This window comes from Osmerus eperlanus, chromosome 16 (genome assembly GCF_963692335.1).
Source record: "Osmerus eperlanus chromosome 16, fOsmEpe2.1, whole genome shotgun sequence".
In the NCBI taxonomy this organism is placed as follows: Eukaryota; Metazoa; Chordata; class Actinopteri; order Osmeriformes; family Osmeridae; genus Osmerus; species Osmerus eperlanus.
In genome coordinates, this window is record NC_085033.1 from 3235227 (window position 1) to 3247268 (window position 12042).

General features: G+C 42.6%; 2 protein-coding genes across 2 annotated transcripts; one reads left to right on the top strand and one right to left on the bottom strand.

Moving 5' to 3' along the window:
- Positions 1-4: 4 nt before the first annotated feature.
- c16h1orf35 (chromosome 16 C1orf35 homolog) lies at positions 5-4440 on the top strand. The gene is made up of 8 exons (XM_062481016.1): positions 5-703; positions 1370-1520; positions 1603-1648; positions 1754-1836; positions 2025-2097; positions 2257-2336; positions 2444-2569; positions 3790-4440. The coding sequence occupies exons 1-8, from the start codon at positions 607-609 to the stop codon at positions 4043-4045; spliced, it is 912 nt and encodes a 303-aa protein (XP_062337000.1). The 5' UTR covers positions 5-606; the 3' UTR covers positions 4046-4440.
- Positions 4441-5441: 1001 nt separating this feature from the next.
- arf1 (ADP-ribosylation factor 1) lies at positions 5442-8622 on the bottom strand. Its single transcript, XM_062481057.1, has 5 exons — positions 8499-8622; positions 7690-7872; positions 7429-7539; positions 7208-7332; positions 5442-7080 (listed from the first exon to the last, which is right to left on the bottom strand). Exons 2-5 carry the CDS (start codon positions 7832-7834, stop codon positions 6919-6921), a joined length of 543 nt encoding a protein of 180 aa, XP_062337041.1. The 5' UTR covers positions 7835-7872; positions 8499-8622; the 3' UTR covers positions 5442-6918.
- Between the last annotated feature and the right edge of the window lie 3420 nt (positions 8623-12042).

Here is a 12042-nt window from a genome sequence, read left to right on the forward strand (position 1 = left end):
CGGAAGTAGTTAAACAATCCTTGCTGCGCACGAGTCAAAGAGGAATACCAGCAAAATCCGACATCTTCATAGACAATGAACCAACAAATCCAATAATAAATGTCCGCATAAATGAACCACCATTATGCATGCATTTTAGTCTTTAAAATTCTTATTGGCATTGTTCCAATAATGTAGTGTAGAAGACCAGGGATGCAGCCTGAAAAAACTTGCGCGCAATAACCCCTGCATAACCAGCTGACAAACGTTAATCGTTAGCTAGATACTGGTTAGCGAACAAGCTAGGCTACCATGATGCAATGAGTCCGTTGGGAGTTTATGGTTTTAGTTTCCTTTAGTTCAAGCGTTAGTGTCCTTGTTTAGTTAGCTAGCTGGTTCATAACCAAGCCATACTTAAGCCAGCTAGGCACACCTTTGTCCACATCTTATCCCAGGGCCAGCGCTATCCTTTCGTGTATTCGAGGGGGAAAACATTGGACAGGATACTTCCCGGATGAAAACTTAACAAGGCCTCTCCTAATACAGTAGCACTAGCGTGCACGTGTGGAGTAGTTGAGCTCCCCACACTACTACCAGTGGCGCGTCTGTCAAACAAACATTGCAGCAATGTTTGGGTCCTCGAGATCTGGAGGTGTAAGGGGAGGTCAAGATCAGTTCAACTGGGACGATGTGAAAGGCGATAAACACAGGGAAAACTATCTTGGTGAGTAGATCGGCTAGCTAGCGGTGCATGGCAACGTCGATGATGTTAAGTTACGAGCCAGATAATACTGCACATATGGCACAATGTCTTACCTTTTCCAGATGTATATCCCCTCATTGCATTGGTTTTTGTTATCTAAAAATACTTTGTTTTAAGAACCGTTGCTTTGTAGTCGCTAACTTGGTTACCACGCTTGCTAACTACCGTCTGATATCGTAATTTAGCAGAAGATTAATGCTAGCTACCATATTGAAGCGGGTCACGCTGAGTACGGCAAACGCTTGAGAACACCAAGGTACGTAGTTAGCGTATCTAGGTGGCAGCACGCGTTTTTTTTTTTTTTTTTTTTGGGGGGGGGGGGGGGGGTAAGATAATAAATGCAAGTTAATTACTGTCCTGATAACACATAGCACGTTTATCTGTATAGTACCAAATGCATTAAATACAGTCATCCATCGTCAGCCAGCTAGTATCTGTATTTAACAGTGAGATATATAACGCATAAAAGCAGGACAGAATATGTTTTTTGTCGTCAATCTCTCTTCAGCCAAGATACTGTCATTTGACCATTTGGCGTTCATGATGTTCTCGTTCCTAAAATTCATTATAATTATGTCATAGGAACTCAATACTGAACGCAAATTTTCATCATGATTGTGTCCCCAGGGAACTCTCTAATGGCACCTGTCGGTCGATGGCAAAAGGGCAAAGACCTAACCTGGTATGCCAAGGACAAGAAAGGTGGCGCACCTTTGTCCAGAGAAGAGGAGCTTGCTGCTGTAAAAGAAGCAGAGCAGGAGGCTCTTATGGTAGCTCTGTAAGTGTTATATTAAGTAGAAACCATAGAACCATGCAATGAAAACTGGACCTTCTTAACTTGTTCTTCCCTTTCTTTTCAGAGGACACAAAAATATTAGGAGACAACCAACTGGGCTGACCAAAGAGGTAATTTATCCTCTCATAATTCTGAAAAGTCGTTTTTCTTAGACACGTGAAAGATTGGCTTTCATCAGGTCATTGTTGACAGCCAGATATGAATGTGATTATCAGGACTTGGCAGACGTGTGTCGGAGGGAAGATGTAGATGGTGAGGAGAGAGATGTGGACCGTGTGTCAGGTCTTGGAAGCTCCAGGTAAAAGCTCCCAAATTTTGGGGGGATGCATTTTATCATAAGCCTCTAAATTAAAGTCGCTTACACCAGTTTTGCATATTTTATTGACTCCAGTGTTTGTTTCTGTATCCTCTTGAATGTTGAGTAAAGAGAATGCGTGGCCTCTCACTGTATTTTGATTGTAGGGTTTTAATGATTTGTGTCTTCAGTGTAGGATCACGGAAACTGATGATGTCCCAACAGGAGAAGGAGGCTGCCAAGATCGGCTTGTCCGTCTTCACTGTAAGATACTTTTGTTTTGTAAGGAAATGGTTCTGTCAGTTTAAATGACTGAGTGGAGCTCTGAACACACAAGAAACCCCCCAAATTATTTTTGTTTGCTAGATGTTGATTTGTTTTGTTTTTGGACAAAAAGATTAATGGTGTGCCTTTTTCCCACAGCACCATAAATCTGAAGTAAATCCGGAAAGTTCCATCAAAAAGGCATCCGAGAATACTGAAAAACAGGATGTAGATATAAGGTGAGAAACACTTATACTGAGAGTCCGCAAAAAGAGAATTTACTGTTGTCGGTTTTTGATGGTCAGTGCTCAGTAGCCCGCTAATCTGTCACCCTCATATTCAATAGCCATGAGAAGAAAAAGAAGAAAAAGGAGAAAAAGAGCAAAAAGGAGAAAAGTAAGAAGGAAAAGAAGAAGAAAAGAGAGCGACAAGACTCTTTGTCATCCTCAGAATCCGACTTCGACAGTAAAAGGTTAGCCCAATATTTCTACTATCTTGTCCGACCACTAGAGGGTTCCAAAGCTCTGTTTTATGAAATTTGTCCATCCATTTCACCAAAGTTTTGTTGTTCAATCTGAAAGCATTGGCCCTAGTGAAATATACTCAATCCACTGAGACGATGTGAAGATGTGTCAGCATGCCTCATATTAGGATAATTGCCTATAGAGATATTTAGCTATATATAAATTATGATCAGCTATCAGCAGGTAATTGAACCTCTGCAGGGTTCTTACAAGATGCTTGAAGTACTTGAATTTGACTTATAAACTGAAATTCAAGTCCTCTAAAAGCCTTGAAAACAGTCATATTAATGACGAGGTACTTGAAAAGTGCTTGAATTATTTAAAGACAATATATATGAATTTACAAAGTAATTTTGAAGTTTTCATAAAAATAAAAACATACATAAATACAGTGTTTTCGCTCAAAATTAACGCCTCAGCCAAGTCCCTCCTGCTAATTTAATTAAAACAACACCAGTTTTTTTCTGGCATTCTTTGGTTAGCATTATAGCATATGATCATGCTCTCAAATTTATTTAAGTGTTTTTCAAGCACGATAAGAGCCAAAGTAGAAATCAATTCGGTTCTGAAGTGCTGTCTGAAGCAGCGTTCTTTGCACACACACCCGACTCATACACACACCGAGAGGAAAGCCGCTTCTTCTCAGACAGTGCACGCCAGTACCGTATTGATTAGGCCTGCTTACAATTGTCAATTACCATTTTTGGCAAGTATGCTCGTAAGCAGGATCTAGAATTAGTTTCAAAGTCTTAAATGAAGGTGAAGAGCTGGAAGAAAAACGGATTTGTGTCAGATCCGTGACATGTGCCGTCTAATAAACCCAATGCTGGGTCTCATTAATGTTAATCAAAGAACAAAAGAAAAAGATAAAATCGCTCGCTGCTCTTGATTGAATAACATTTGTATCTTTAATAAGGATTAATTTAAAGTAAATAAAGTATGTTTGATAAATGAGATCCCTGCTTGCAGTGATTGAAAACCCCCAAAATAGTGCTTAAAAAGTCCTTGAAAGTTCTGGAATTTCATTATGCAGTATCTGTTTCTTTGAGAAAACATGTTATCAAAGAAATGATATCTGTGTATCATCCCTGCCAAGATCACACACTGCCTTACTCAACCCCACCTTTTCTCTCCCAATCATTGACTGACTGTGTGTGTGTGTGCTTAGACGCAGAAAGGACCACCATCATCATAATCCATCATGCCGCAGTCAGAGCGGAGCCAGACCCAATGACAGCCATTCAAGGGGGGGGGCAAAGGCCGAGCACTACCTCCCTTCCCCCCAACGACGCCATCAGCGGCATGACACAGACTCCTCCGACGGGGGGTCCCCTGTCCCCCGTAACCGTGCCAGCCACAAGGCGGCCCCTGCTGCTCCCACACAAAGCCACAGGCGGCGCCACGACACAGATTCAGACAACTAATGTCCACCCTCACCCCCCCCCAATCAGGCACACGCGGAGGGAGCGCTCCACAGCACAGGAGCCTGGTCTGCATGCCCAGCCTGGACCCACTGCACTGGGCCTGGAAACCAGTCAGTTTGCTCTGTCAAACACGTGTCTTTTGAACATTCCTGTAACAGATTCATATTTGGAACTAACAGGCCGTTGTTTATTTGAGTCTCTTTATTACTGTGTAGTTTTTATGTAATGTTTTGTCATATGCAGGTGGTAAAACCGAATGCATAATTTCTTGGCGTGTTTTAATAGATTTCTGTGTTGCTCAGTTGTCTGAATCCAATCTCCGATGTTGGTCATACCACATGACCAAGGAGGGAGATAATGTACGGTTTCTCAATAAAAAAAAATGCATTTAAAAAGTCCACTTGGTAATGATTGCTTCAAACACACTTTGAACCACTTCCTGACCAGTCTACTGTCTGGTTTGGCCTGATGTGATTGTGTACATGTCTATTAAATATCCTCTGAGATGCTCCTCAATTCTTTTGTCCAACACCTCTCTTCCATCCTACTGTGCATCTCACCGCTCAGCAGCTCTGCTCCTTTTCTTTCCTCTGTCAACCTAGCACTCCTTTGTCCCTCTCTGTTCTAGGTTCAGCTCCCTGGCTGTTGAGATACCATTGGAATGCACTCTACTAGTCATAATGGACTGTAGTGTTTGCATTTGCCCTGAATTGGTCTGAAAGGGTGCATTCTGCTGGCTGGCACCTGGGGGTGCACTAAAAAGAGCAAGGCATTCACAAAGGAGAGTGCAAAAAACCAGGCGGGTTCTTTATATGGCCGAGTGCCGTTAGGGCTGCCACACACAAACCAAGCTGATGGACCAGCAGGAGAGATGGCTAGACAAAGCCACCCTGTAAGGGACCCAAGACTCACGCCCCCTCCCATTCCATGACCACCATACTCTCCTGCCATGTTTTATAGGCTTGGCTGCGTTAACCATAGCAGCCTAATCAACCTGAAAGAACGTTGTCCTAGATTGCTCCTAAATTGCACCCCCCAACTCCATGGCGCCTGGGCAGGCTCAACCCACAGTGCTGGCCCCGCTAGCCGTTTGTCACTAATCGAACACCAAGTTTGGGTGGTTATCATCACCTTCCCCAGGTCAAGCAGTGAGAGCATTTGGGTGTTACTGGAGAATTTCAGTCCATGTGCAAATGAGGCTGTCGTGCACTAGGGTGTTATCTGATGTGGTAGTAAGGTCATGTTTATAATACTGAAATGACTGCAAGGCCTTCTTTTGATTTGAGTGGTGAGGGAAGAATCCTTCTCAAACTTGGTGCCATGTATGCCAGGAAAAAGGTCCATTCACCATTGAAGGGGAACAGACACGACATCTAACAATTAGTAGGCCTATATGTTCCCCAATCTCTTTTATTACAGTGCTTTTCTCACAAAATGAAAGATGACATAACGTTACTTAAAAAATACATTTAGACAAAGTTTGATAATAGGTTAATATACATATTTTTTTTGTTTGTTTGTTTTTTACAAAGGTTCAGGCATTCAGTTATCAAACATGGTTTTAATGCATCACTTTGCTTTATAGACTAAAACGATTTCAGAGCATATAACACCCAGACCTTTAGATAAGAATAAAGGTAAGGAACAGCATCTTTGACAAGAGGACTGAAGCACCCCAAAAGAATTAAGCAAAGGACATTATTAAAAATAAAGAAAAACTAGCACTATGTTAAACATGTAGCTCATCATACAGATTTTGTATTGCCATCAAAATGCCTGGCTCCAAAAGATAAATATATATTTTACCATTCTCGTTAAAAAGGCATGGCAGAATGTCTTGATGGAGGCTATTCTGAGCACTCAGAGGACATCAGTGAGTGACTGCTTTCAGTCCCTCATCAGTACAGCCCAACCCTTGGGCACGAGCTGACAGTAGGGTGACAGGATGCTTAGGCAGGCTTAAAATGTAAACAATCAATTAGCCAGTCTCGTTAGACAATCAATTGCATGTCTGACAAGCCCAACAAACCACATCATGCGTTTTTGCTAATTCAGGCTCATGAACACGATTAACCTGAGATGCTGTCAGACTAAACAGACAGGATCTCTGCCAATCAAAAAAGCGTGTGAATGAGATATTTAAAAAGAATACACGGTTTATGGCATCCACTTATCAATTGAAGCTATAACATCTGACAGACCACAAAGGCTGGTAAATGCTGACAAGACTCCTCTTTGAAGCAGGCGGACTGACTTTGAAGCCAACTTTTGTTTTAGGGTTCATCTTGTTACTTTCACAGTTCAAACAGTACAACTTGGTAACGCCAGTGTTTGCTCAATTGTACGCTGGAGCAGGATACGGTCGCAATTTAAGGTATCCAAAAGTAGTTGCAAGTAGTGCATCTGTGTATCGTTCAGAATAGTTAGCCCGCAATGACTCATCGCTCCTCAGTACAGTACAAACGACCAGCACACAGATCGATGTAAATACTCCTCCGGCTGGGACCGGGGTAGCTCACATGACAGCTGGTTACATTATTATGTTTTAGCCTCCCTTTTCCACTTATGTGTGCCGATGGGACAGGAAGGGAAACAACCATGGCAGGGTTTTTGTGTGTGTGTAAGTGTGCAATAAGCTGCCTCATAACCAGAACATGACTATTTACAATAAATAAGAAACCTGACAGCTTTCCAAGATGGGATAATCCCCCCTGGGCCGTTGTATGTGTTGTAACTAGAGATGTAATGAGGGCAGCTTCGAGTACTTTTAGTTTTGTTTCATTTTTTTGACAGAGTAGCTCAATTTGCAACATCAGAAGGGGTACAGAGCAGGGTAGTGAAGGTACAGGATGGAAGTTTAGAGCAGAAGTTAGTTATTTCTGGTTCTTCAACTGATTAGACAACCAATCCAGTCCTTCATAGAGCCCATCCCCACTGGTGGCACAGGTGGCCTGGATGTACCAGTTTCTATGGCGGAGGGAATGAAGTCCCAGCTTGTCTGTGATCTCAGCTGCGTCCATTGCATTCGGGAGGTCCTAGAAATATATGAAATGTTTTGCAAAACATGAGTAAGATGAGTGTGTGTCACCAGGCAATGTACACATAAACACATGCTTTATTTTTGAATAGCACATGCAGAAGAATGGATAGCCTATCATTTACCTGTTTGTTTGCAAAGACTAATAGCACGGCCTCTCTCAACTCGTCTTCTGCCAACATCCTCATCAGCTCTTCCCTGGCTTCGTTCACTCGCTCTCTGTCATTGCTGTCCACTACGAAGATGAGACCTGTGACCACGACACAGCCAGACACGGTTAGGAATAGTTTGAGTGAAGACGTTTCTTAAAGTATCACACACGCTTGTTCCATTTCACAAAACCTACCCTGTGTGTTCTGAAAGTAGTGACGCCACAACGGTCGAATTTTGTCTTGACCGCCGACATCCCACACAGTAAAACTTATACTCTTGTACTCCACTGTTTCCACGTTAAAACCTACGACACAGAGCCGTTTCACAAAATGTCAGACTTACAAAGCGGAAAGCAGAAGTTGACTCAAATTTTAACAGTAGGAGTAAGGCTCATGATGAACCATACAAAAACCTAAAATTTAGAATGCATTGTCAACTTGAGTAAAATGCTCACCTATGGTTGGGATGGTAGTCACAATTTCGCCAAGTTTGAGCTTGTAAAGAATTGTTGTTTTCCCTGCGGCGTCGAGACCCACCATGAGAATCCTCATCTCTTTCTTACCGAACATTTTAAACAGGCCTGCAAACATATTCCCCATGATGCCGGTGATGGGAATCAACTATGGTCAAGAGAAACCTGCGGCACACACAAACAGAATGCATAGATAAAGTATTAACGTCGACAGTCAGCTAGTTAACCATGATCCACTGAAAAAGTCGGAGGTGACCGCAAACTTCCTCATGCATGGCAATGCAGTTTTGTTTAAATGGGGCTGAACTGTTTCAGTTGGAATTACATAAAGTACCAACTACACGTAATGGACTGTTTAACGACCTAGTATACAGGCCTGTCCATTCGTTGACATGAAATGCTGCCAAAGTTAGCTAATCAGTCAGACAGATGGCGAGCCAGATTGATACCCGTGAGTTAATGTGACGCCGGCAACCAACCTTATCGTTCACCGGAGGATGCAGAAGATATATGGTATCACATGGAAGCTAATAATGAAACTTGGCTATAGAATCGGTTCCAGCACCGGGATGGAACCGGTGTCGCTAGCAAAACAGCTAACTTCCTAGTAGCTAGCAAAGTTAGCTAGGCTAGCTAGCATTCCATATTTCAAGTTTCTTCAGAGTCTTGCCAAGACAGCACGCTTACCTACTTTACATTTCAGACAGATACATGCATAACTCGTTAAATATAAACGACTACTCAACGCCAGTGTACAAAATACATAGTGTAGAAATAGTTTTTTTTCTTACAGTTGTTAGTTGGCTGTCAAGACTTTCCTCATCAAGGCGTTTCCTTCCTCAAGATGGCGATTGTTTTTTGGCCACGTCAGACAACAGGTTCCAATGAAACTTCAGTGTTCGAGCCAGGGCGTCTCTATGGACGGGAGTGGAATCACATGCAATGCAATCCATTTTTTAATTCATTCTTAAGGGATGACTGAATTTGAATACAATGTGCGGCTTCTTGAAAATACTTCTCTAAAATACAAACCCCTTTTACATCCTATATAACGGTTGGACAAACGGGTTAGTCATTCAACGTGTTGAGAGCAAGCGAACGGACCATTCTTGGCCTCAGTTATACCTTATAGTTTACTCTCACATATGGGGTTGGATTACAAGTTATCTGATCCGGTATCAAAACAAACATCTGTTATGTTGTTTGAAAAACATGACAATCAAACACACACGTCCATACTATGTCTTCTAAATATGTATTTGGACACTGCATCTCCTGATAGAAAACTTTATTTCTGAAGCCAGCATGCTGTGTCTTGCTTTCCAGCTGAGTAATGAGTTGCATATGCCCCATGTCCGCTGTTGCATACAATGCCACATATTCATATGCACAGGCGGGCAGTTGAAGGGTGACAACCAAAGACTTGGCTTTTCATCATATCTTCTCACGATCTCAGAATAGCTGTTGCCACTATGGGGGTGGAAGGCAGAGACCTGTCCTGCCCAGCAATTCCCCTCTCTCCTAATGCAAGACCTCTCCTTCATTACTCCACAACAAAGTCCTCTTTGTACCAGGGAAACAGGTGTCCACTGACAAAGATGACTAATATTCAGTTGGATAGCCTACTATTTGAATTATATGAGGACCCATAGAGTCATGCAATGGTGGTGCATGCTTTTATACAATAGATACCATACATATGTTCCCTAAACGCTAGTCATTCTTTTAGTGGTGGTGGTGGTGGTGGTGTGGGGGGGGGGGGGGGGGGGGGACGACCACACAGAGAAGAATAATTTGTGGTTTTACCGTGCCAAATAAAGCTTAGCGCAAGTTCAGTCAGGCAAGACCGACCTCTGCACGCTCGGGCCATACATATCATGTCCCACTGCACACTGCCACCGCTACGCACGCTCTCTCCTTTCCCCAATGCCTGGGCTGTCATCGGGATTCTATCAATTAGCACAGTGACCTCCCTTCTCCGCTAGCCTATCATACCGCTGCCGTGCCTTTAAATACGTTTCTCTCCCTATAGTTTGTCCATGCGACCACTGTGAGCGACCCTCCACCTCCCCGTCGCCACCCGGCCGCTCTGTCTCTTCTGGCTGGGTCTTCGGCTGCCGCCACCAGTGCCATGGACTTCATGGGGAGATTTCTCCTCGGCTGTATTGCTGACGCCCATTGATCATTGATTTCCCCATGGGGTCTAAGCGCCAAACACCTGTTGTTAAATCCAGCATCTTTTGTAAAAAAAAAAACAGACTCCGGGTCTGTCCTCCTGCTTTCAGCATATTTTTACAGCAACCGTTGTCCTTGCTTGTAAAAGAGTGCTGTGTTTTCGATTTAGTTTTATTTGATTTAGTTTTTTGAAATGGATGGGGTTTCACCATAGCAAGTCCAAATTAAAATAACCTTTTCCTCGTGCTTTTTATCCCTACAGTTGCTTTTCTGAGTAACATTACGTTTTATTTGTAGATGTTGTCCCCTTTTAATAAGCATTCAATTTGTTCAACAGAACCACATTATATCTGGTAACAGTTTTAGTTTTAAGATATTCACTGACCACCCTCTTTATGCCATTTCATACTCTAATCTACAAAGTTTTGGCAATAGTTTATCTCCCCAAATAATCAAGTAAGGCAAAAACAAACATGATGATTTCAAATATTCACACATGCAGGGTTAATTCGGGTAATCTGGGACATGGGTAATGTGGGACACCTAAACTACAGAAAGTTTTCTTCCCTGCTATGACAAAGTTTAGTCCACATAACTTTGACTCTAGGTTTAGCATGGATGTTATGTGTCTGAAATCACAAAACGTGATTGGTGTGGTGTCACAGAAAGGGTCAGGGCACTAGTTAATCAGGAATCTCCGATGAGAAAATGCATGCAAAAAATGTCCCAGATTACCTGAATTCATCCTATACAATGAGGGCTACAGAATGTTTGGGCAACACACTGTTAGGTCGGACAATCCCTTCTCCTGCCGACTTCAGAAGTGACAGAAATCCACTGCCCTCTACAGGACAAAGGCAGACCAGACAGATTCTGAAGTACTGGTGTCAGATGCCAATAACATCAAGTGGATATTCAGTGGATGGATGACTATATAAACATGTTTCAGTACAACCAACTGAAATTGTCCAATGTTGTCTCCATGTCATAGAAGGACAGTCATCTATGCTGCTGTGTGATCTGCACACCTTGGTTAGACAGACTGCTGAGAACAGAAACCAAAACAATAGATGCTCTGTGACTCCCAGCCACTAGAGTTTGGATGATGTCTTACATCCCCAGCTCATGCCGGAGGGCCATGTTAATAAATGCAGTTAACAAGACCAAATGAAGCAAATCTAGCACCAAAGCACTGTTTGACTTAGAGAGAACCTGCTTCCAAGTGAAACTCGAGGGACTCATACCCCACACAGATCCTACCGTAGCACAGGGAGGAGAAGCACAGGTGCAGGTGATGAAGTCTGACAAGTTGGGTTCGGGGAAACACCTGCCCAGCATCTTGTGAAATCAACAGTTGATTCTGGTTTTATTTGATCTTTTATCGACCGTAATTCAGTTGTGACAGATAAGTGAGGAATCCGTTTAGCAACCATGGTAAAATAACAGGTTGTGAACAAATGTTTTTTGCATGAGACCATACAGACATTTGGTTTGCCTGTGTCGCCCTTACAAATCTTGGGTTTAGAGACAATTGGTTATTTTTCCTGTTGTCAGATGCTGTCATGTACTATTATGTACAGTCTATGTTGCCATATCACAAACTCACTCATCGTCAAAAAACGAAAGGACATGTGTATCAAACACTAGTGATAGTATTACAAATAGCGACACATAATAACCAGTTACAAATCCATCCACACACATTCACTGAAAGTGGATGAAATGCTTTCAAATAAACAGCAGTTGTAACATTATTAGTAGATGCGTTTGGATCATACCATGTTGTAAGCGCTGCAGTGGAGATCCTTGTGGGTAAGGCTTAATCCACTGTCCCATCTTCCAGGGTAGTCTGCTCTCGGACTTTTCCTTCTCAGCTTCATATCTGAGTGACAGTTGTGATGTGTGGAAAGATGGGACAGTAGGTGGGTATTTATTACACCCTGTCCCCACCCCACCTTCTTCCCCCATCACAAACAAACCCACACAAACACAAACAAATACAAAAGCTTGCACACGCGTACGTGAACATAGGCACATACTCTTGAACTCACAGACACACACACAAACACACTCACAATCATTAATCAACTGCAGCTCTTTCTTACTTGAGACTCAGATAGATGTTAGCCCCACCTGAAATATGAAGACAGAAGATGCATG

Excerpts from the sequence above, each read along its gene's own strand:
- c16h1orf35 (XM_062481016.1), top strand. The coding sequence starts at position 607 with ATGTTTGGGTCCTCGAGATCTGGAGGTGTAAGGGGAGGTCAAGATCAG. Across the intron at positions 704-1,369 it reads ACACAGGGAAAACTATCTTG|GGAACTCTCTAATGGCACCT; the intron begins GTGAGTAGATCG and ends TTGTGTCCCCAG. Across the intron at positions 2,570-3,789 it reads TCCGACTTCGACAGTAAAAG|ACGCAGAAAGGACCACCATC; the intron begins GTTAGCCCAATA and ends GTGTGTGCTTAG.
- arf1 (XM_062481057.1), bottom strand. The coding sequence starts at position 7,834 with ATGGGGAATATGTTTGCAGGCCTGTTTAAAATGTTCGGTAAGAAAGAG. Across the intron at positions 7,540-7,689 it reads GACTACCATCCCAACCATAG|GTTTTAACGTGGAAACAGTG; the intron begins GTGAGCATTTTA and ends TCTGTGTCGTAG. Across the intron at positions 7,081-7,207 it reads TAGTCTTTGCAAACAAACAG|GACCTCCCGAATGCAATGGA; the intron begins GTAAATGATAGG and ends ATATATTTCTAG.